General features: G+C 48.5%; 1 protein-coding gene across 1 annotated transcript; it reads right to left on the bottom strand.

Annotated features, from left to right (window-relative positions):
* Positions 1-23,512: 23,512 nt before the first annotated feature.
* On the bottom strand, positions 23,513-24,033 carry LOC110552746 (large ribosomal subunit protein uL15-like). The gene has a single exon (XM_060388437.1). The coding sequence runs from the start codon at positions 24,017-24,019 to the stop codon at positions 23,543-23,545; it is 477 nt and encodes a 158-aa protein (XP_060244420.1). The 5' UTR covers positions 24,020-24,033; the 3' UTR covers positions 23,513-23,542.
* Positions 24,034-24,762: the final 729 nt, after the last annotated feature.

Raw genomic sequence — 24,762 nt, 5'->3', positions numbered from 1 at the left:
CCCGTGTGAGGGCCTGTCCACCCCAGACGCTGAGGTGATCTGAGGTAAAGATGGAGGCGAGGTGAGGGAGAAAGAACAAGAGAAAAGGGGAAAAAGCTTTTAACAGAGGTTTGGGAGTGGGGTGAAACAAACAAAAAGTTAGGCTATCCAGTGAGCTATTCCTAAACCTATTAAATGGAGACAGAGCTTAGATGGCAGCAGTGGGGAGTGATGGGAATGGGTGTCATGCCAGATCAGCAGGATCTGCCCCAGCCTGTGCCCAGAGCAACAGGGGTGTCACTGGGCAGGGGTCCTATAAGCCTTTTGTACACTGCAGGCCCATCTCCCTGTGAGCACAGGAGGGTTTGCAAGAGACTGCCAAGAGACATTGGAGGGAAAAGTTCCAGGCTCAGAGTGTGAACCAAAGGAAGGGAGGAGATGAGGTTTTCCTGCTGGGTGGATTCCATCCCATAGGAAATGCAAATAAGGGCCTCCAAGAGTCAGCAGGAGGTAGTAGGAAAGAGCCTGGGTGTGACTGGGAATCCCAAAGCCAGGACTAGTCCTGAACTGAGTGGGTGTGTATTCCCGGGAAGAGTCTCATCATTACAAACTATGAACTTTTAAAATATTTATAAAAAAAGCAAACAAAGAGAGAAAGAGAGAGAGTTCTGGGAAAACCTTTTTATTTTTGTACGTGACAAAAAGCAGGCAGCCTGGCTTAGCGGAGTCTGTGTTGATCAAGTGTCCTTGTGTTTTGTGTGGCAGCTTTTCTGAACAGTGTCACTTTTAAAGTAGTCCATTCACCACTGCCCTGTCTGCCATGGTCAAGTCCAATTTCCTTGCCGACCCCTTTCTTTCCCCACACGGCTGTCCACGGAATTGTCTTGACTCTAAAACTAGAACAGGAACAGCAGGGGGGTGTGAAGTTTGGCTTGTTTACTGCTGTGTTCTCACTTCACAGAACTAGGCTTGGCTTACCAAAGGTGTTATTACGAGTTAATTGAATGAATGAACACTGTAACCTCCTCCAGGCAGTTGAGTGGCCAAGCCTTGTTCCTGAGCACCGCCAACCTCCAGGCTCTGCCCACAGAACGCTCTAATGGCCAGGCCATAATGGCTGGACCAGCTCCTCGAGACACGGGCAAACACACTCCGCCCTACAGAGTGAAAAATCTCAGCTCGGGACTTGAAATCCCATCAGTCCCCGAGCTTGAACTCCTACTAATCCCTGAGCTCATCCCAGGCTCGAGACTGGAAATCCCACCAATGGCCGCCCTGGAAAGCCCCGCCCTGGAAAATGCTACCCCCAGAAACCCTGTATAAAGCCTTCCTCCCGCTCAGTTCTTGGCTGCTTCTCTCCCAAGAAGAGGCAGCCAAACACCTGTGTTTCTCCCAGGAAATGTCTTGTGTGAGGTTTGTTGTAGGTGTGACTCTGTGGTGTTCCTTCACTGCTGGGATACCTTTCCCTTCTGAGCTGAAACAGTTACATACACCCCTCCCCCCTTAAGTTCCAAGCACTGTGCTCGGCTCTGAGTATTTAGCCATGGGAAAATCCAGAAGCGGCCCCCACATTCGTGAAGACTGGAGTTCTGAGACATCCAGTGAAGGTGAGCCATCTGCACAAGTAAAGCTGATACGGGATAATAAACAGGTGGACAGAGGCCAGGGGGAGGCACTGATGCCTTGAGAACGTGCCATGCCAGGTGGAATCTGGGACCCAGAGCTGGAGGAGATGATTGTTTTGGTGGGAGATGGAGGCAGATGCTCCCCAGAAGACCGAACAGCACATACCAAAGCCTGTAGCAGAGAGGAGCAGCCCCACTTGGAAAACACAAGCAGGCCATAGCGTGCAGAGTGAGATGGCACATGGGATACCGCGGGGCCAGGGTGGAGAGGCAGGTACAGCCAGGGCACTTGTGACATTGAACATTGGAAACTTGGTAGAGAGTTTGGCTACTTTTCTTAAGAATGATAAGAATTCATGGAAAGAATTAAAGTGTGTGTGTGTGTTGTGTCCTGTGACTTTGAAGGAGGAGGGTACTGGGAATTGGACCTAGGGCATGTTAATTTTTCTACTGCTGAGCTACATTTCACATTTCTCATGTGTTTCAAAGTGAACACTGTGTAAATTACCAGGGTTCCTCCATCCTAGAGCCTAAATGGTTAAAATTGATCAGAGAAGGGGCAACTGAAATATGAAAGGTAGTTATTAAATTATGAGAGGTAGTTTGTATAGCTTTATTTTTCTCCCCACCGATGGATTATCTTTGACATTAGACAGAAGAGTGGAAAGTGAAATTTATGGCCAAGTGGCTTTTTAGGAATCTTTCTAGATGTGGTCAGCTATGAAGTGACCACACCTGAAGCACTCTTCAAGGTTTGTGGGATCTTCTGCCCCTCAGATAGCTTAGATTTTTAATGAATCTACCCGTCCATGAGAATTTATTCTAAGTGAGTGCTTTATACACAGTGACTCTTATAATCTTCACAACACCCTTATGAAGCAAATACTCTGATGATCCCCATCTTTAGTAGGTGACAATGAACAGCATTTCCTCGTAATGGGAAAGATAAAGACTAGAGGATTTTGAGGAGAGAAATAATAGGTGCGGACCCATCTTTTGACACGGTCACTGCATTCGCTCTGTTGAAATCCAGCCGAGGGCAGCTGGAAGCATTCCACTTAGGAAACACAGCAGGAAATAGGTTGATTGTCCCCTGCCCACGCTTGTTTGGTGTTTGATGCTGCAAAGCAATGGGACTCAGGATCTCTCTGGAAGACAACTCAAAAAATGGAAGAGTGGATAGACGGGAGGTGTGAGAGACGTGAGCATGAATGACCCAATCCTCGGATCCAGACTACTGGGAAAATGGAGTTGTGTGTAGCTAAATGCAGAAAGACCAGACAGAGCTGGCTTTGAGTATACAGATTAAGGGACCAATCTGTCCTTAAGCTGAGATAATGTGCAGGCAGGTAAAGTTCAGAGTTCAGAGGAAAGTTCTGAGCTGAGCATATGGATGTGAGAATCATTGGGGTGCACGAATAACATTAACATGTGAACAAATAGAGACAGACATCCAAAGTCCACCCTTGTGTGAAGTGTTCAGAGAGTATGGAGCAAAGAGGCTGCAAAGAACCTAAAATGGACCAGGCAGGAGGAAAACGAGGTGTGTGTCCAAGGCCCAGGGCCCTCTAAAGACAAGACATTGTTTCATGTGTCTTTAAACTTAACCATGGACATGGCCTTGCCGTCTGGTCCCATGTCCATGTCACTGATGTCACAGACGAGAGAACTGATGTTTACTTTGTGGCAGAAATTTGAACAGGTGTACCTGTCGGCTCACGGATATTTCCTTGCTTGACAACTGCTTTCCGCTGGAGAAGGAAGGCTTTTCCATTTTGTTAAATTATTTGTCTCACTCCCAAACCATATACCTGTGAGATAGAGTGAGCAAAGCCATTCTCGGTGCAGTGAACTGCCCCCTGACATGCCTGGACCCTGGTGAGCCCTGTGGAGTTTACAACCCTGGGGTCCCTGAGCTGGGAGTAGAGGGGTCACAGTACAATCTCTGCTTCATCTTGTGATGCCCTAAAGGAGAGTTGTTCTAAGAAAGCTTTTAACTTCTAGTCTTTTTTTTTTTTTTTTTTTAATCCACCAAGTGATGCAGCATGAATTTGGAAAAGTACAAACAAAAACAAGTTCGACACAGCAGGGAAGAATTCCAGGGCAGCATTAAAGCATCAGTAAGACTTGCCATGCTAATTAGATGAATGAAAAAAACAAACCCACAACTGCTCCCTTCCGAGCAGAAATAACATCACATTTATGAGAACTGAACAAGTGTTAAGATGGGGGAAAATGAATAAATCTGGCAAGGAGCCTGATGAATCTATGGACTGTGGCCAGTCACCTCAGAAACATGCCTCCTGGTGGCCAGGGGGCTGAGGAAGGCTAATAGACGAGCCTCCTCTGAAGCGGGCATGGCCTGACAGTGGACAGAGGTAAGGGCTGCCATTGTGAAACCCTGTCTAACTGCGATAGAGCTCAAAGTCGCCAGGAAAGGTGACCCAAAAACGCACTATAAGATGATACGACTATTCCCTCAGGGAGGATGCAGCCTGTCACCAGGCAAAGATTTCAGAGTAAACAGAAACATCTGAGACAGCCAAACCCATATTTTTGTTAATTTGTATACATTTAGTGTTTCAAGTATTTGTAATATTTAAGGAAAATTGGCCCATTAGAGTAATGTGATCATCCTTTTGACACCAATTTCAAATATGTAATTAAGACATTGATTTAGTTTTCTACTTTTAAATTAAAAGACATTCTAAAATTATAATCAGTACTGGAATACTTGAGAGAATTTAAAATTTCCATATTTTAAAGTTCAATTTGCTAGAGATTTAAGATTTTAGACAATTGACGTAAGAGAAATAAAATGTGTTAAATATGTAAACACGATTTAATAAGGTACCTGAATGAATTTTATAAGGCTAATTTGTAAATGAGATAATACGTTAATTCAATTTGTAATGTAAAATTAAAAGAAAAGTCAAAGTAGGTCTGAATAGTTATCTGTGCCAAAAGCAATCTTTGAGACTGACGACACTAAGAACCCGGTGGACGCCTCGGGGCGATTCCCTGTGCCCCCGCGTGTTGGGCGGATGAAGTAAAACTCCTTGTGGGAAGAGGTGCAGGGAAACTCCATTCTCTGGCTCAGGGATGCGCTTAGACGGCGCCCTAGAAATTGCACAGAAGACTGGACAGTACTGGAAACAAAAAGCAAGAAGAGCTGACAAGCGTGAGAAACACCCTAGAAAACAGAAGAACAAATGCGTGCGCTGTGTAGTGCGCAGGAGAGAGCTATTACAGGCTGAAACCCGCAATTAGGAAACTGTGACTCAGGTCATCCTGTCAGTCAGGCACTTGCGGCCTCCAGCGACACAGGGTTCAGGAACTCCTTTCAGGGCACTGTTTTTCAGATGGGAGGGCAGGCAATGGCTTTGAGCCTGCCAATGATGCCCAGATGGCTTACCGTTTGGATAGAGGGGCACTGCCTGATTTCCAGAGTTCAGTAAGTTTTAAACACTTAACTCCCCTCACCACCTCGTAGCTTGAAGTCTCTCCTGTATTCTAAGCCCGATTCCTGGACCTTTCAGAGCAACCTAGCCGTAAGGGCCGGGTCCTCCTCAGGGACAGGGTCTCTTATCCTTGTGATTAAGGAGGCCCACTCTCCCCTGGGAAGCCTGTGTGAAGCGTCCCTGTGTGTCCCGGTGAGGCAGCATCCCATGGGAAGGCGGGGTTGGTCCCTGAGTAAAAGGGGTAAGGGTTCTCTGAATGTGAAGACACAAACACTACAAGCCCTTAGGTGGTCCTTTCAGAGGGATGGCTTAGAAGTTAAGGGCGCTTGTTTCTTTTGCAGAGGAGCCAGGTTTGGTCCCCAGCATCCCCAGTTGTTTCAGAACCATCTGTAAAACCAGTTCCAGGATATCCAATGCCCTCTTTTCACTTTCATGGGCCCCAGGTAGGCATGGGGGAAATGCGAGAATGAGCAGAAGGTTGTAGGGCCCAATTCTGGGCTCAAGCCTGCTGTTGATTATTTTCTTCATTTCTTCACCTCTCTTACTTTCCCTTTTTAATTGAAAAGACTTCTGTTGCTGGGCCTGGTGGCACACACCTTTAATCCAAACCCTCTGAAGGCAGAGGCAGGTGGATCTCTGAATTCGAGACCAACCTGGGCTTCAGAGTGAGTTCCAGGACAGCCAGGGCCACAGAGACCCTGTCTTGAAAACCAACACACAACCATGGTTTGTTAACTTTACTTTTGCTTTTCATAGTCTTGTTAAACATTTGCTAAGAATAAAATAAAATGTATTAGTTCATTTTCGGTTACTGTAGTAAAATTTCTGGGGTGGGCGGGATAGGCTTAGGAAGGCTTGAGGTTTACTCTGGCTTAGAGTTTTGAAGAGCCGGGGTCTCCTTCTGCTCAGCTCTGGAGAGGCTCTGGCCCTGGCTGGTATTGCAGTGGTGTGAATGTGTGAGGGAGAGAGAGAACACATCTCGATACAGGAGAGCTGGGAGTGAGATGAGAGTCCCGCTAGCACTTACAGCAGTCTGCTTCCCTAAGCCCTGTCTCCTAGGGACAGGGTCCCCATTAGCCCAGGGAGTTCCCACCAGTCTCCTTCTGTTTCAGTCTCAAGAGCAGGACGACTCTGGGCGCACACCACTGTGGAGGCTTAAATCCGGGACCCTTCTCAACACAGTCCTGCTGTTAGCTTGAATTTGCAGGTCTGGACGGAGCAGCTCCCACGTTCTCATTCTTTCTCTTTATCCTTTCTCCAAATGGTTCACAGCGCTGCTTCATAGTGAATGTGTAACTAGAGTTCAGCATGAGCACGATGCACAGAGGCTGAAGGGTTCTGAGAGGACCACCGCCTTTGCAGTGCAGAGACCAGCGCCAACACTGCTTTTGGTAAGAACCAGCTCCCGTGAGCCCTAGCATCCTTGGAGATAATGATAGAATTGGTTTTGTTCTCACCAAGTAGTCAGCACAGCACCCCCCCCCCTACAGCCCTGTGACGAGTCCTGGCCCATATGAAGACAGTCCTTCCTTCTTTTCTGAGACAGCTCTGCTGGAGGCCCTTGCCTGGCCGTCCTGTGAGAACTGGTGGCTTCCGTGACTGCTACGTGCTTTCCTGTCATCACCCCAGAATCTTGCTGTGCTTCCGTCCTGGGGGTGTGTGTGCTTTCCTCTCTCCTGGGTTCTTTCTCCCTTCTGTGCTTTCTCCAGCTGATTGCACACACCCCTCGCAGCGGTGAAGGAGTACGCACCGGTCTGTTCCTGGGTCAATACATGCCATCAGCACCACCCTCATCTTGTGGAGGGGCAACTTTTGCTCTGTTGACTCAGAACTGTAGCCAGGTTTCCTACCTCCCACGCCTACCCCTGATTCCGTAGCATCTTATTAATGAAACTGTAATCCGAGAACCCAAGCTCTGGCTATCACGGAGAACAATGGCATAAACAAAGAAAAAGAGAATTTGAAGTCAGAGTCTTTAGTCTACCCTGAAGGAGGCCTGAGGACTTTGTCTAGCAGGTGAGGTGCAAACTGCCGTGTGGGTCCGCTTCTTCAGGCTTGCTCAGGCCTCTCTGTCTGGCGCGTTGTCCGCAGATCGTCAGTTGTGACTTCGGACTCACTGGCTACATTTCTGTCAGGACAGAGTCTGAGCCCATGAGAGGTGCTGGACTTTGCGGTAGCTTTGAAATGGTTACAGTGACTCATCTCAGGACATGCTTTGTGGTTGCCCTTCTGCTCTTCCTCCGGCTTCCTGCCCACCCGGCTGTGTGTGTGAGTTTTCTCATTTCCTACCGAGAGGCTGACATCTAGCTTTGTGAACAAACAGTGGTACCCGAGATGGGGTGGGGTAAGATGGGAACTCCCCTCTCAACAGTGATCCCACGAGCATCAGTCCTTTCTCAGCACCCGCACAGCTCCTGTCTGAGGTATGGGTCCATTTCCTTTGCGTTACTACCCCTGCAGAATCCCTTTCTCTGCAGTGCCACTAGCTGGGTGCTGAAAGAGGCAAGCTTGCTCTCTTCACTCTTGCTCACATGCTAGGACCACTTCTGCACATTTCCTTTCCGGAAAGCATGCATCGCTCGACATTTAGTAACAGCTATTCAATTGTTTTGATTGATGGGAGCTTCGCCAGAGAGGATGTTTAGAACTGCTGACCCACAGTGCGCCAGACAGAGCCAAGGTCCTCCAAGGACGCGTGTTGAAATGAATTATGCATTCAGATCCACCAGTGCCGGGGCGAGAAGTCACCTCAGAGATCACCTCCTGGGGGCCTCCTCTTCACAGACAAGGATCCCAAGGCCCAAACAAACTGCTTTCTCATGGCTGCCCAGCCAAGTCGGGCTTGCCTAAACATGCCTCACACCTGCCTTTTGGTGGCAGCCTGTTAGCCCCTGGCCCCTGCTTCATCTTCACCTGATCTTCATTCTCTTTCCTCTCAGTGTAGCTCTCAGGTTGGCAAAACTCCTTCTGTAAGGACTCAGCCTTCCATCATTTCTAGTTCCTTCTGTGGCTGTGGTTCTCAAGCTTCGGGTCTCAATCCCTTTGGGGGGGGTCACATATCAGATTATCTACATCACAATCCACAGCAGTAGCAAAATTACAGTTATGAAGTAGCAAGAAAATAATTTTATGTTTGGGGATCGCCACAATCTGAGAAAGTGTATTAAAGGGTTCCAGCATCAGGAAGACTGAGAACCACTGGTCTCTGGTTCCGGCTTCCTTCTAGACTGCAAGCAGGCTCCAGCTGCTACCTTCTGCTGAGATTCCATGACCTCCCAGGAAAGCTGTGTCTACAGGTGTTCTCCATGATCGTCATGTAAGATATACACTAATGGAAACCTAAGATGACGAAACAAGGGGTTTGAGCTTCCCAGTCACATTTTTTTTGGAAATTGCCACACTAGATCCCTTTCTTTCTAAGGAAGTGGGTTTTTTTTTTCCTAATTAGAACCCACATTTTAGTCATTCAATTTTGTAACCTGCTATTTTCTACTTGTACCTCGTTCTGACAAATTGGTTTGCTTTTTCATCGGAACCTTCTTTTGCCAGACCACGCTCATCAACTTAGAACAGGCGGTTGGGACAAAGCCAGCAGCACTGTGAACATCCGGGGCACACGGTTCATCTGCCCTTTACGCGGTTCATTCTTTCCCACTGCTCTGTGCAGGGGTGCTGCCGACGAGCGCGGTGCTTCGCCATGGTCTGTCTGACAGACCCCTCCTCTACCACCGTGACACATCATTACTGTGTTCTGGCTGCCACCGCAGTAACAGCCCAGCCCAGAACACCATCTCCATCTGTTTGCTGCCTCTTTGATGTCTCATTTATCCTGAAGAAACCTGATATGAAACTCTGCAGCCATGGCACCTGTCTGTGCCGTAGGATGTGTAGTATAGTTGTCCCTTGATATTCTTGGGGAATCCAAATACTCAGATCTATGCCTGATCAAGGCGGCTGTTTAAAGGAACTAGTATCCCCATATAAACCCGTGTATTTGCAGGATACTTTAAATGGCCGCTAGATACTTAGAACACCTAAGACTGTGGATGCGGAAATAGGAGGTACGCTGGGCCACCTGTTAGGGAGACTGTGGATGCGGAAATAGGAGGTACGCTGGGCCACCTGTTAGGGAGACTGTGGATGCGGAAATAGGAGGTACGCTGGGCCACCTGTTAGGGAATGACCACACGACAATGTCTGTACACACTAAATGCAGATGCTGTTGTTTCCGAATCTTTTCAACCTGTGGTTGGATGAACCTTGGACACAAAGGGCTGACAGTACACGGTAAATATGCAGCTTGATGTGTCATCTGTCCTCTGTACAAGGCATGAATTGATAAAGCGGCCCTAAAACCCTCTTCCAAGAAATGGCGCCTGCCTCAGTCAGCTTAGACTTCTGTAACCAACTACTGGGGACGGGGTGACTTAAACAACAGTGATCCTAGCGATTCCTGACAAGGTGCCAGCAAACATGCTGGCTACTGAGGATGCTCTTTCGGATGAAGGAGCAACACCTTCTGGCTGCATCCTCACCTGATAGGAAGGACAGAGATAATTTCTCTTTTTTGTTTGTTTTTCTTTTGACACATTGTAGCCCAGTCAACCCTGGAACTCATTTATGTACCTCAGACTCGCCTTAAATTTACATCAACCCTGCTACTTCAACCTTCTCAGTGTTGGAATTGTAAGGTGGTAATCACTTCTCCTCCTCACTATATACTATGCAGGCAGGGACCATAGTGGCTATTTATTGAAGAAGCAGGGAGGGAAGGCTGTACTGGACAAGCAAATGCTAACTACATGGGATCGGAATGGAGCTGAACATAGCATGGCAAGATGACCCCAGTTTCTAGCTTAGAAAAAGAGATTCAAGCAACTGAGGGGCAGAAGAAAGCCTTTGCCACCTGTCTCCAGCTGGGAGTAAATCATGCACTGGAGGATGCATGGACTCCTGGGGGCTACAGAGAATCATATTGCTCCATTTGCCTTTGCAGCAGCCCGTCGACAGCCCCCTGGCTGTCTAGCATTCTAGAGAGGTAGCACAAGAGATGCTATCACTCCTTGTTGGCTTTCACATATGACTCACTATGCACAGTGCTCATGTTGGTGTCAGTGTGCTGGGAACTTGGCATCAGAGAGGAGCGAATCAGGTTGGGTGGGTTCAGACTCTCATGACAACTCTGTTCTTGCTTTGGGGATGACAGGGAACACCCTGCTTCTTGCTTCCTTGTCAAGTTAGAGGGTGCGTTTCTCACCACAAACTCACCTAAAATAGATCTTACTTCAGCTTGGGTGGTGAATATTGAGGCAGATTGTGCGGCATGTGTGGCCTTTTTTCTATTCTGAGGAATTTAGGTTTCAGTTGGGGTTGAGATTAGACCTCAGGCCCCATGTTGGTTGGCACTTTACAGGGGGGAAGGCCTGTGGGTGTCAGGCTGATAGAAACTGAAGCAGTCTGCTTTTCCCCTAGCTCATCCTGAGGCAGTGAAAGTGTAGTCAGAATGCCTTGCTTTAGGACTGGGGAGAGGATTTGGGGTGAAGGTGCTTGCGGCCAAGCCGTTAAGTTCAATGCCTGGGCTTCACACAGTGGATCGAGGGAAGTACTTCCTGGTCATCCTCTCACCTCTGCTCATATGCTTTAGCACAACACACACACACACACACACACACACACACACACACACAATGCACATACAGGCATGCACAGACACACACGCATGCCCACACACTATAGATTTTTTTTTTAATAACCTTAATTTAGTTATTAAGCAAGCAATTATAAGAGACTGGCAAAGAAGGGCAAAGTCACACATGAATCACCTTCCCCCCCCTTGACTGTCTTAGGAACCTACAGTATTATGCTGGCACTTTCTAGACATGAAGTGCCTGACCCATCCCCATAGGGAGTTCAAGCAGTGGCTAAAGACCTTAGATCTCTCGGTTTTTGGTTTTTGTTTTTTTACCTGCCCACACACTCAGAAAATAAAATTCAACTAATTGTCACTGCTCCCCCAAATTAATAATCTAATAAGCAAAGCAGTGAGTTGTTGTGAAACAATGGCCATCACTGTCCTCACCTACAAGATGAGAGGGGCAACTATGTGCCAGGCTTCTGGGAGCACTGAATGCTAAAATGTCCAGCTGAAAGAACAGTCAGGAATGTCGGATCCCCTCCCTGCCCGTTTCCATGGCTGCAAGGAATTGCCCCCTTCAGGGAACGGCTTTCCGAAGTGGACACAGCTCTTAGATTTAGGTTTACATGTCTGTTAATTCTCCTTGCAGCAAGGCACAGCTGTGAATGAAGCACAAACCGCTAGCTGCATTTCCTGGGTACTGGCTCCCAGAACAGAGGAGCTACTTCACCTCCCCCCAAGGATGGCCTTGAACTTACAGTCCTCTTAACCTCTAGTGCTGGGATCACAGGCCTACACAAGGATGTTGCCTCTCTTCGACCAGGAACCTCACTGTGCCAGTAACTTGGTGCACAGCTTAGACAGCTCACATCAGGTAGGGGCTTTTGCCCAAGCACTGCTAAAAAGGCCAGCTCCTCATTTGTAAGCAGAGACATTCTTGATTGGTTTCGCTTCCCTTGCAAGCATCTCCTAATTTGAAAACATTTCTCATTTTGACTGCACACAAAACAGAAAGCTACAAAATCTCTTGCTGCCTTTGGGTGCTGGTCACTCTGCCAAAGCAGGCCTGAGAACCCAAGGGCTTTTCAGATGGTGATTCATGAGGACGTGATTACAAAGAGGAAGGAAGTGGGAGTATGGATCTTGGAGGTAGGCAGCCTGGACTTGCTTCCTTGCTCTACTACTTCACTGTCTACGTGACTTGGACAGAGTGATTTATTCTTGCCATGCCTTGGCTTACTCATGGACTAGACGAAGATAATTGTATGCATCCTATAAGGCTGCTGTAATGAGTGAAGCAGGTTGGGGCTGTAAGTCCCATGGCACGCACAGCAAATGTAAGCCAGCTGTAATTATGATCATCATGTCCTGGGGAACCTGGGGAAGGGGAGATGTGGGGCCTTGAGGGAAGCTGGAACCCAAAACAAGAGGGCACAGCCAGCAACAGCCAGGCCCGTGACAGTGGGAGGCACAGGACAGAGCACTTGAAGGGAGGTATATGACCAGCTGCCAACTCCTGATGGGACAGGAGAGGTTGGCTCATTGACAGGAATCTGCCACCCCAAAGCCCCTTTAGAATGTGACAGTCTCCATGGTGCTCTGTGGAATTCCTAGACACAGTCTTCCTGCCAGCTGGCCCGAGATTTGTTCCAACGAGGATGACACGCTAGTACAGGGCCGAATCAGTGACAGACCCTTTGTTCTGTCTCCCGGACTCCTGGGTGCCAGTGTACAGACGTGTTCAAATTGTGAGCCACCGACATCTGAAGGGTCACGTTATCAGAGGGACACTCACTAACAGTGTCCCTCCCGGCTCTGCAGTGTGGCAGCCACGCACGTAGGTGCACATACCTCCCATCTCTGCCCAGGCGATTACATGCCGGCCACCCTGCCCATTCTGGGGCAGCTGGAGCCAGCTGGGGCACAGCGTGTGGGGCAGGAGCCAGGCAGGTTTTCTCTCCCCACCTTTTTGATCCCACAAACATTTTCTTCTAAGCATAGGCTGGAGCAGCAGTGGCCAGTGTGGGGAAACAAACCTTCAAGAACAGGAGGCCAAGCTGGGCCTTCTCTGAATGGGAGCCAACGGGCACAGCCTTCGCCCTTGGGGACACAAGAGCAGGAGGCAGCTCCCTTCCCCTCCAGGCCACAGCCTGCCCTGAGAACTCAGACCTGGATTTAAACAGTGCTGTGGGACTCAGAGTCTGAATAGGAAAAGTGTATGGCATGGGTCCTTGGCCAGGATCGAGGTTTGCAGCCCACCTGTGCTGGATAGCTTTATGTCAGCTCCACACAGGCTAAAGTCTTCCGAGAAAGCCTCACTTAAGAAAAGCCTCCTTAAGATTGGGCTGTACGCAAGCCTGTAGGGCATTTTCTTAATTAGTGATGGAGGGGGAGGACACAGCCCATCTTAGGTGGTGCCATCCCTGGGCTGGTGGTCTGGGGTTCTAAAGAAAGGCTGAGCAACCCACGGAAAGCAAGCCAGTAGGTGGCACCTCTCCATGGCCTCTGCGTCAGTGGCTGCCTCCAGGTTTCTTCCCTGACTGGAGTTCCTGATCTGACTTCCTTTGATGATAAACTGTGATGCAGAAGCATAAGCTGAATAAATCTTTTCCTTCCAAAGTTGCTTTGGTGACGGTGTTTCTTCAAAAACAAAACAAAACAAAACAAAACAAAAAACAGTAACAGTTTCTAGGATAGCACCTAACTAGGATAGCACCAAACTGGTCCTCAAAGCTGGTCTTCGGCATCAGAAACAAGACTAGGCCGTTTGGACAGCTTGTGGACTCTCCTTGTGCGTGTTTTCTCACACACCATGTTGGGAGACTAATGTCAAGACCATTTACTGACAACTGGCTCCGCACCAGCCAGTGGTAAGGGTGCTTTGAATAGCCATCTCTTGCAGTGTCCACACCAGTGCGCAATGATCCTTTGTAGTGCTGCCCGGCAGGCGAGGACCCTGAGTGCTGTGATGCAGTGTTAGCTGGCCAGGCCACACCCAACAGAAATGTGTAAGGCTAGCATTCGAATGAGGGGGTGTGACTCAGAGCAAACTCCAGACTGCTCCCACGTCTCTGTCGTCGTCTCTCTCGACATCTTGTCAAGGGTCAGGCGAATGCCTGAGAATTCCTAGTCTTCACCCAGCAGGAGCTGGAACCTTCACATGATTGATGCTCCATCCTTGATGTTAGTTAAAAAAGAAAAGTCACAAAATGGACTCATTTCCTCATTGATGTCTAGCTTATTGGTTTTGTGTGGTGCTAAGGAGCAAAGAACCCATCAAGCAGTGATAGCAAGGAGAGCTGCAGCAACATGAAGAAGCTGCAACAAAAGAAAAAGAACCCTGCCAAACACTGGAAATGACCTACCCTGCCCTCTAAATAGGCCTGGCCTTCCTCCTTGTTCACACTTCCAATTCTGTATCAAGGTGTTTTATTTGAGAAGCTACCCTCCACTCCAGGCCTTTGCATCTTCTGAGACTCGCCATATCTCCTGGAGTTGATGTTTCACCCTTTGGGTCTCAGCTTAACCTTTCTTCTTTAAGAGCTTCTCTCTCACCAGGCAGTGGTAGCATACAGCTTTAATCCCAGAGCAGAGGCAGGAAGATCTCTGAGTTCAAAGCCAGAGCCGTCTACAGAGTTATTAAAGGTTACATAGAGAAACCCTGTCTCAAAATCAAAACCAAAACCAAAAAGGAAAGAACAACAAAAAAGAGATTCTCTCTGGCCCCCACTGGGTAGGGCAGTTTTCCTCAGCTAATCTCACTTCTGCCTCTGTGAACACACAGCTATGTGCGTGTTTACGTTATATATATGTTTGTGTTGGGTGTGTGTTCGCTCGTTCGTTTGTGGTCTCGCTCTGTGGCCTGGCTGGCCTGGCTGGCTGGAACTCGCTGAGGTAGACGAGGCTTGCCTGGGACTCACAGAGATCTGCCGGCCTCTACTTCTTGAATGTTGGTGCTGAGGGTTTGCGTCAGCCTGCTTCTGGATTCCGTTCACCCCTTGAGGGCAGCGGTAGAGGTTTCATTACTCTCCACTCTAGTCCTGAGAGGTCTAAAAACTCCAGAACTCCCGAGGGACACCCCCTCCCCCCAGGAGACCTCAATCTGTTTGGCTAATCTGACACCATTTTAACTTTGCCTAACTAGACCCGAGTTTCTGGTTTTTGGAACATAGAACAAAAGTTTCTTGAAAAACTGCACCTCGCTGGCAGGCAATCAGCTTAAAGGTTAACACACGGGTTTGAGTATAAGGATTCAACAAACCTGAGGAAAAGCCCTTAGCAACTCCGGAAAGTTCTTAAATGTTTAACCAATCCTAAAGCCGCTCCCTCCCTCCGGAGTCACCACTAACCAATCAAATGAAAGGTTTACCTCTCTCCTTTGGAAATCCCTGTAATTGCCTTTAAATCGAGCCTTCTTCTGTGGCTCCGTTCTAAGAAATGGTGGCCCCGGCACGTGGAAAATTTCTCCTTGCTTTTGCATACTACTTGAGTCTTTCAGTGATTCTCGGACCCTAACAGTCCCGGCACATAAAGAGGTGTTTGCTGTATGGAGTTGTGCAAAGATAATTACAAAGATAATTGCAAAGATAATTACCCCAAAACTGAGGCGCATTGATCCTACTGAGAAGCAGGGTCAGGGCCGGAACCATACAAACCAGGTTTGTATTGTTTTGTTACAGAGGATGTATAACAAAGAACCTCGAGGGGGAGGCCACGAGGGGCCTGATCTGATCCTGGAGTAAGGGAAGGAAAGAAGGCTGCGTGGAAAGTCCAAAGCGCCCAGTACCCTGCGGAGCTCACTCATTCGCTGGGAGCAGCCTGCAGGGGCGTGGCTTGGTCCTCAGGGCGTAGTTGGCCCTGAGCAGCAGTGGACCCTGCTCCTGGGCTCCTGGGGCTGGGCGTCCATCTTCTGCTTCCGGGGTTCCGAGGTCAGAGGCAGTGACTTCTGGCCTTTGCAGAGGAGAAAAGTTACCAAAGCTGTGTCCTGCATGAAAGGGCAGCAAATGGTTAGTTGGAATCTGCCCAAGGGTTTGTTGAGCAGCGAACAGAATTCTAGTTTTTAGAAATGGTCCTCAGATTCTGCGACTTCCCTTTCCAGCCTTTACTGTCTCTTCAGCGGGGCCGACTGCATCCTAGGTTTTCGAAGAAACTTTTGGCTTAGGAAGCACTAGCCTTGTAATTATGCTTGTCAACAGTCCCCTGGGGCTTTTTCTTAAGCTCATATCAAGTGAAACAACCGCGCTTTTCAACACGTGGTCAGCGCCGAGGGAAGATTTAGAACGGGGCTACCTCGCTGGGTAGCAGGGATTTCGGAGTGTGAGCTCAGGCTGCCCTGAGGGCTGGCGCTGCGGGTCACCCCAGGCGCTCTTCAGTTTGGCCTGTCACAGCTTAGTCACTAGCCCAGGGCTTAGTCGTGCTCCTCAGTGCGTGATGCCACCGGGAGCTTGAGATGTGGAGTGTGATGGCTCCCTCCTTCTTTTCCTCAGGACCGGAATCTGCTGAGTTTCTGGCCTTCCCCTCCCCGCGCCCCCTGTTTCCTACCTGTGTGTCCACTTCAGTGCTGTTGAAGGTAACCTCTTACTGCCCACTGTTTACTTGGTTGGCCCTTGCTGGGACTTGAGTTTCGCTGGGCTGTTTTCCCAGCATTCGGTGGAGGCAGATCAGTGCCTGAGTTTTCAGTACATAGAATGAAGGGCAGGACTGACCAAGACACCAAATGTGTGCATGAAACGTTCGCTGCTCTGAAGGATGAAGTCTGTTGAAACCTACGGATGGCTCGGGGGCTGGAGTGATGCCTGGATAGGAAAGACTTCTTGCTCTGCAAACATGAGGATCTGAGTTCAAATCCCCTAGCACCCAAGTTTAAAGGTGGGGAGGGAAGCGGCATGGCCACGTATGCCTACAAACCTAGCACTGGGGGTGAAGACTAGCAGATTCCAAAAGCTTGTTGGTTGGCCAGACCAGTCCAAACAGTAAGCTCATGGGTGATCTAGCAGAGACGCTGTCTCAAGTCAGAAAAGCAGAGAGTTACAGAGGAAGACACCCACCTCCTGTGCTGGCTGTGGCCTCACCTGTATGCAGCACACCATATACAAGAATATGGTCAGGGCTGAAGATGAAAATTTAGGAGTGGTCAGCACAGGGGCTCCAGCCAGATGGTAAGTAAGTTGGCTTCCTTGGTCATCGGAAGCTAGGCTTTTCTGGTTGGGTGGGTGGGTGGATATTTTCTGGTATCTGGGTGGAGTCCTGATTCCCCCAGGACTGTTAGCTCTTGGATCCTTCACATTCCAAGAAAGAGATTCATTCTCTCTGTCCTCCCCCTCAGTTGTCCAGCTTCTAATTCTGCAGACAACAGCTGGAGAGAGCCAGTGAGGTTTAACTCAGCAGCCGTGAGGTGGGACGGAGGAAGGCATCCAAGCTCGGGGCTGGGTGGGGGGTCGAAGCCTGTGGAGTAGGTAAACACTGCTTGCTAGCTTTGCAAAGGCATGGCAAATTTGAATATTCTTTTACAGGAGTTTGAACTGTGCCCCAAAGATTATTTCATTTTACAGTTATTCCCAATCCTGGGGATTAGGACATCAGAACTCTAGATTGCAGCGACCCTATTCGAGGGATCACGTGAACATCAGGCCTGAGCCACGCCCACAGTGGAGAGTGCGCAAAGTGCAAAGGTGAGAAGAGCGGCTGCCGTCCACAGTCCCCACTGACCATGAGCCTCATCCTAGAGAGTGACCAGGGGGCTGTGTGCATGGTTTTTATTCCTGGCCAGCCAGGCTTGTCTGTCTCCAATCATGACTTGCTTCACTCTCTCACTAACCAAATGTCTGTGTGTGGGGACCCCTGCCTAGCAGGAGGGAGGCAGGAAGGTGTCCCTGAGGGACCTGAGCATCCCTGCAGGCCATGGCCGCTGGCTCCTTGGGCGGCTCTGCCCCAAATGCAGCCTCCTCTGCTGGAGGGGGCCGCCCCACAGTGTCTCCCAGCTCCAGGACATTCGGGCCTGTGGGGAGACTTGGTTGTCAGCCCTGGGCAGGGAGAGTGCTAGGTAGCTAGGACCAGGGTTTGGATCCTGGCAGCCACACCCAGAAGCGCAAGCACGCCCATACCTCCAGCCCCAAGGGGTACTGGGAGTCTTCCGGCCTCTGTGAGTGTGTGAGCGTGTGTGTACACACAAATAAAATAAAGCCTTTTGAAAAATTTCTGTGGGGTCATTTTAATGCTTTCCGAGGACTGTTATTTATCTGTAGAAAGTTTAAACTTGTCATTTAGTAGCTGTGTGTTGGATCCAGAAGCCCTGGGCCCTGGTCGCCATGAAGGGTCCCAGGGTTGGCTGACAGCCTGCCTCTTGAAATCTCTTCAGACTTTTCCCAGCTCAAATGGAAGTGCCAATCTAGATGTGTCTCTGCAGCAAAGACCAGATGACAGCTGCTTCTCTGCTCAGGACTCCTTGAGGCCTGGAGGGCAGTTCTGAGACGCACCCTTGGCTGTGACCCACACCCCCGGGGCCTCCGGCTCCGGACAGATGGTATGACAAATGCTCCAGCACCAGTGTCCTCCATTAGACCTGCCGGTTTGCTCCCCAAGCTACTTTACCTGATGGTTACCAACATCTGCCCCCTGGGGCCTACATCGTTTTGTTAATTACTGTGTCTCCAACACAAAGGCTGGCACACGCTTGGTACGTACTTGTTAGGAGGATGGGGAACTGTAAGAAAAACAGTGACACAGAGGGAGTGACCACAAGTAAAGGAGCACCTAGAAGTCCGCAGCAAGGCTGAGCGGTGGCTCAAATCCCCGGGGCCCCTTTCCTGGAAAAGTTGACAGCGAGCATTCTAATAATGTGCCGAAGGCTGGGTGAGAGAGACATTGAATCGTGCCTTCCCTGGAAAGACGACACACAGGTTAGATGGCATCTTATATCCTGCAGCTGATGGAGTCAGCTTCTGCTTCCCAGAATGTTCTGTTCACTGTGCAGGTCAAGAAGCTAGATGCAATGGCTTCCTGAGCTGCTGAGCTGCCGGACACAGGGTGATACACAGTCCTGGACGCCAAGGGGCTCTGTGACCCTCGCAGGCTTCCCAGGAATGAAAACTAATTTCTTCCCTCAGGGAAAGCCTTGAAAGTCTCAGGGAGGGCCCTGTGGCCAGGAGTGGCCTTGGGAGCCCAGAAGAGGCTATTGCAGCATCATTGAGGAAACAGTGGCACCCAGGCTCTTTTCAGTCTTGTCGTAACTCAATACTTCAAGTGGGAAAGAAATGGAAAAGAGGCAGTACATACTGAGCCAAAAAGTTTAAAATCGTGGCCACTTATATTGGTTGTCCTCAGTGAAAAGAGTCCACACTAGCCGGCCATGCTTGCTTCACTCATTTTGAAAATTAACTTTAAAGAACCAATTTGCCTAATTCTGAAATGCATAGTTCTCACAGGGGAAATGTGGCATTTGGAAGACCCATATTGAACTACGAAATAAAGGGTGGGTCGGCTGAAGGGCAGATGTTGGCTTAACCAGGAGTCACAAGGAGTTGGTCAGCCACCACCAGGGAGGTGTTTGTGTGTGCCGTGATGCATCCACTGCCCCACTCCCCAGCTGTGGACCCAGGGAAGGACGGGAAGGCATCTTTTACTTGGTACCTGTGGCAGTGTGAGAAGGAATGCCCCCCACCCCCAGGCTCATATATTTGAATGTGTGGTCAATAGTGAGAGGAATTGGGTGTGACCTTTTTGGAGAGGGCGTGGCCTTGTTGGAGACTATCTCCGAGATGGGCTTTGAGGTTTCAAGGGCTCAAACCAGGCCCGGTGGCTCTCTCTTCCTGTTGCCCGCTGATCTGGATGCAGAACTCCCAGCTACCATGCCTGCCTGAATGCTGCCATGCTTCCTGCCATGAAGCATGTAAACCTTTGAAACTGTAAGCCTTGGTTGTGGAACTCTGCTGGATAAGGTTGAAGCCTGGCATATCCGGATAGCCAACCGAGTTCGGTCTATTATGATGGACACCCTTTTCTCAGCTGGGTTTTGCCATCCTCGCCCCCAATCTGGGGAACCCCAATTTTGTAAGGAGCATCACATAGCCCTCAGGGAAGATTACAGGCCAGACCCTTTCCTGATAAGAAAACTGGTTCAACCTTTGGATTCCTGGAGGTACCCACCCTGTGCTAACAAGATGCCTTGTTGTCTTTACTTTCCAAATGACCTTTGACTTTACCGGAAGATTTTCCCCCACTCATAGGGTAATTAAGTACTATGTTCTCCTTCTTGTGAAGGGGCAGCGCTACCGCTGTAAATGAGGCACTGTACCACTATATGTAAATCAAGCATCCCTGACCCCCTGACCCCAGTGAATCAAACACTTTCACCCTCTAAACCCCTCCCACTTCCCAGGGTTTACAAATCCCTGACTTCAAATAAATGTGCCATATGTGAACTGTGTGTGGTACCATCGGCTTCTCACCAAGGCCAACTGAGACTCATCGCTGAACTTCCGGGTGCTGCCAGCGAGGCTGGCTGGAGCCTGCCTGACCGCTCTTCTGGATAGCCTGGAGCTTCTGGGCCACCTGGGGCTTGAGCGCCCGTCAGTCTGCCATTCGGCTGTTCCCTGGGTGTGTCAGCGTCAGGCAGCCACTAGATGGGTGCTGACCTCTGGTAAAGCACCGGCCAGTCCTGCAGGGCCTACGGCTCACCAGACCTGCCTCTGGCCCGCTGGGCCTGGGCCTCGCCAGGCCGGTGTCTCGGCTGCAAGCCCACCAGGCATGGGCTTTGCCTGCACCTCTGCAGTGCCCAGCACAGCAGCTTAACCAGGGACTGTAGCACTTTGCTATCCCCACAGGCTTTGTGAGCCTGAGCTTCAAATGCCACTGGCAATCCCATTCTAAAAGAGCTGCCTAATTGTAACACTGAGTAAAAAACTCCACAGCTGACCTAGCACACGGGTCTAAGGTGCTCTAGCCTTTCCTAAAAGATATAGAATCCTGATTCTGGGGTTGTCCTCCGTTCTCCATCCAGAAGCTGAGTTCCAGGCCCCTGCTGGAGAATGACACTCAACTAGATGTTTTCTTTTATTGGAGTTGCACAGCCGTGGCGTCTCTTCACAGCAATAGAACACTGACTGAGATAACACCACTCACTGTATATGTTCATGCACACACACACACGTGTGTGTGTGTGTGTGTGTGTGTGTGTGTGTGTGTGCGTGTGTGCGCGCGCACGCGTGGAATGTGTTGAAAGGAGGGTTTGGCTTAGAGAGTTTAGTGGAAATGCTGGTTTTCCTTTAGGGGAGAAGAAAAAAAACCCATCATATGATCATTGCATTTTTATTTCCTGCTCTTAGGACAAAATTTCCTAAGAAGACATAATTAATTAGGAAGTCTTCTAATGAGGGGTAATTGAGAGTGTTGGACACGGTTCCTGGCTGTGATTACAGTGTGGTCCTGGACTCTTTAAGTTACCCATCTCTTATATCTGGAGCAGAAAGTATATGCTTGGGAGATAAAAGAGGGAGAAGGAAGGAAGGAGATGTTGGAGGAATGAGTGAAGTAGATAACCCTCCATAGCCATGGAGTGAGGCTCAACCAGCTATTAATCAAAACTTTGATCTAAAAATTATGTCTTGGTGCTAGAGAGATGGCTCACCAGGTAAGAACACTGACTGCTTTTCCAGAGGACCCAGGTCGAATTCTCAGCGCCCACATGCTACCTAAAACCTGGATGTAATTCCAACCTCAGGCACCTTCGTGTGGGCTCTGCTAGCACTGTGTGAGTGCAGACTAAACATCCATACACATAAAGAACACATCTAAATAGAAAGCTCTCTGCTGGGCAGGTATAGACATTTCTCTTGTCACTGCTGTGTATAGTATTTCTATTCTCTCAGGCATTATAAGCAGCTAAAGATGACTTGTAAAGGACGAGAGGACTGTGTAGGCTAGATGAAGACTTTTGTTGTTTCCCTGTATCATCCAGGCTTTAGGCCACAGATTCTCCTGCCTCAGCTTCCTGAGTAATCTGGACTATTGTGTACACCACCCTAAAGTCTAGCATAAGGAAGTTATGACTCCCCATAGATTTTAGATTTCTTGGGTGCTACAAAATGACATCCCTTGGGGTTTGCACAGGTTGACCATAGAGCAAAACCTTCCCCTGGTGCTGCATTTTGTTTGCTCCACTGTGAGGATTCCCCACTTCCGTCTATTTGGGGTGGTTTGTTTATTCAAGCTTTGCCAATGTTGTTAACACATTGTATTAAGTACTTTTCTATTGCTGTGATCCAACACTGTGGCCAAGAGCACTTAGAGAAGAGAGCATTTATTTGAGCTTATGCTTCTGGAAGGACGGGGCCCGTGATGGTGGAGTGAAGTCACGGCGGTGGGAACACCATGCTGAGGGCTTACCCCTGAACTACAAACAGGAGGCAGAGGAGGAACTGGACATGGGCCCTAACTTCAAAGCCTCAAAGTGGCATATGCCCTAAGCCCCCAAAACAGCACCACCAGCCAAGAACCAATCGTTCACATGTCTCAGCTCCCGTGTGTGTTTATTATTCTCTGTGTTTTGGGGGTAGCTCTTTTGAGAAAGCCTTATTCCTCCTCCAGTAGCCTCTCATCTCTGGAGGTGCTAGATCTCCTATCTTCTGGCAGCTTCTCCTGCCCCAGATGTTGTCATAGGAATGTGCTGTGAGCCCAACCCCACCTCCAGCTGGAGCTCTGGATCTGCTCCCCAGTCATAAGGTTCGGGGCGCGTTATTCACATTGCTCAGTCGTAACTTCCTCATCTCTGAAACGGGATAGACCCAGCACCTGACGGCCGGTGAGGGGGGAGGATTATAGGGCTGATCACAGGGAACGTTTGTACAGGCTGATGGATGTGGGAAGTGGCAGGGAAGTGCTCCCTGCTGTGCTTGCTGTTTCCATTGTCCCCTCCCAAGAAGCTACAAGCTGACTCAAGGTAAATAGCTATGATTACAATTTCCACATTTTTCATGAAGTTGCCAAAAAAATTTGGCATAGATTTAAAGCAAAATGTTCAAGTAGATAAAATGATGATTAATTCTCTACTTCTATTTTTAGTTTCTATTATTTAGACTTTCCCAAATCCTGACCTTTTACTAGGATTCAGGGCTCTAGGTGATCAGAACATGACTCTTATGAGTATGAGGTCCAGATGACTACAGGGCCCCATTCACACCTCCCTAGACGTACAAACTCATCATCTGTGTTGGCTTGTTCCTTTGTCATCTTGTCACAAGACCTCAAGCACATGCGGTTGGCCTATAGCCAAGACTATAGGAACACTTTCCTGATTGATGATGATTTAAGAGGGTCCAGCCAGTGTGAGTGGAGCCGTCACGGAGCAGGCAGTCCTCAATGGCACAGGAAAGCATCTGAGAAAGCCAGGGCGAGCAATCCAGGAAGCAGCACCCCTCCACGGCCTCTGCTTCAGTTCCTGCCTCCAGGTTCCCGCCTTGAATTCCTTTCTCAGCTTCTCCCAGTGAACTGTGATTCAGGATAAATAAAGAGTCAAATAAACCCTTTCCTCTCCAGGTCGCTTTTGGTTATGGTTTTACCACAGCAATAGGAACCCCAGGACAGCATCCTATAGCGCTGTAGAGCTTTTAGGCTACACTTCAGGGACCACCCAGTTCAACTCCAGAAATGATTCATCCTTAAAGACAGACAGAGCTTACAGAGGGCACGGGAGTTTTTGGCTTAAGTTAGATAATGAAGTGCTAATCAGTTCTATGTGCCGGAAATAATAGTTATTTCCCAAACATTTGGTTTGTTTGCTTTTAAATTTTTATTTACATATTTAAATTTTATTAACATTTTTTTTTTTTTTTTTTTTGTGGAAAATGTTAGCATTTAATTAACCTCCCTGGCCGGCTTTTTGCCACCAGGACACAGGCACCTCCCACACCCTTAATCTTCTCTTCAGCTCCTCTGCTGAAGAATTTGGCCTTCACGATGACAGGCTGCTTAGGGAGCTTGCCCTTCCCCAAAACTTTGTAGTAGCCCGATGGCACAACACCAATGATGGGAGCAGCCCCAGTCTTGTTTTTTGCAGCATTGAGCCATGTCTGCTCACTGACCAGTGTCCACAATTTATCCAGGTTGACGGTTGGGCAGAAGCTCTGGTTCCTCTTTAAGTGGTAATGCCTCATACCAACTTTCCCAAAGTAACCTGGATGATATTTGTCGAAGCTGATCCTTTGGTGATGCATGCCTCCAGCATTCCCGAGGCCTCCTGGGTGTTTGCGGTGCTTACCGATGCGGCCATGACTGTGGCTAACGTGGCCCCGGAGTTTCCACGTCTTCCTCAGTCTGGATGGCATGGCGGTGGCAGAAAGGAAAGAGCTTTATTAACATTTTTAATTGACACATATACATATCTAATTTGTTTTCATTGGATAGACATCATAAACTTTTTAATAAAATTATTTCTTTTTCTTTGCACTGGCTATGAGAAAACACAAGAACAAATTTAAATGTTTATGTCTTTGACTAAAAGCCAATAGCTACCACAATTTACAACTTCAAATTAGAGTTGAAATTATAGCCAGTTTGTCTAAACTTTCTAGTAGAAAAAAGGGGGCAGGGGTCTTTTTCAGACCACTCCTTACCTACCTCATGGATAGTCATGATGTGCTCATTAGCATCTTAAAGCTTTCAAAAGGTTGATAATTTAAAGTCAAAATAACAACAAAAACCCTTAAAATATTTTAAACTATATATTATATATATAACAATATGTTTTATATATAATATATATTGTATTGTGGATATATATACTATATGTGTGTGTGTGTGTGTGTGTGTGTGTGTGTGTGTGTGTATAGAGTCTAAGGGTACTTCCTGGAGTCAGCTCTCCCTAACTCCATTATGTAGATCTCGGGGATCAAACTCAGGTTTAGAGGCAAGTGCCTTTACTAGACCAAGGAATCTTCTGAACTTTATTTATCAGCGTGATATGATTACAGAGTTTTAAAATTTCTTTTTAATTACATTTAGTTATCTATGTGGGAGGCACAAGTGCCACTGAGAACAATGGAAGTCAGAGGACAACTTGAGAATTGGC

This window comes from Meriones unguiculatus, chromosome 7 (assembly GCF_030254825.1).
Source record: "Meriones unguiculatus strain TT.TT164.6M chromosome 7, Bangor_MerUng_6.1, whole genome shotgun sequence".
In the NCBI taxonomy this organism is placed as follows: Eukaryota; Metazoa; Chordata; class Mammalia; order Rodentia; family Muridae; genus Meriones; species Meriones unguiculatus.
Note: the sequence above shows the minus strand (reverse complement) of the source record. Positions and strands in the feature narration are given on the sequence as shown.

What these genes read in the sequence shown, in the direction of transcription:
- LOC110552746 (XM_060388437.1), bottom strand. Translation starts at nt 24,019, where the DNA reads ATGCCATCCAGACTGAGGAAGACGTGGAAACTCCGGGGCCACGTTAGC.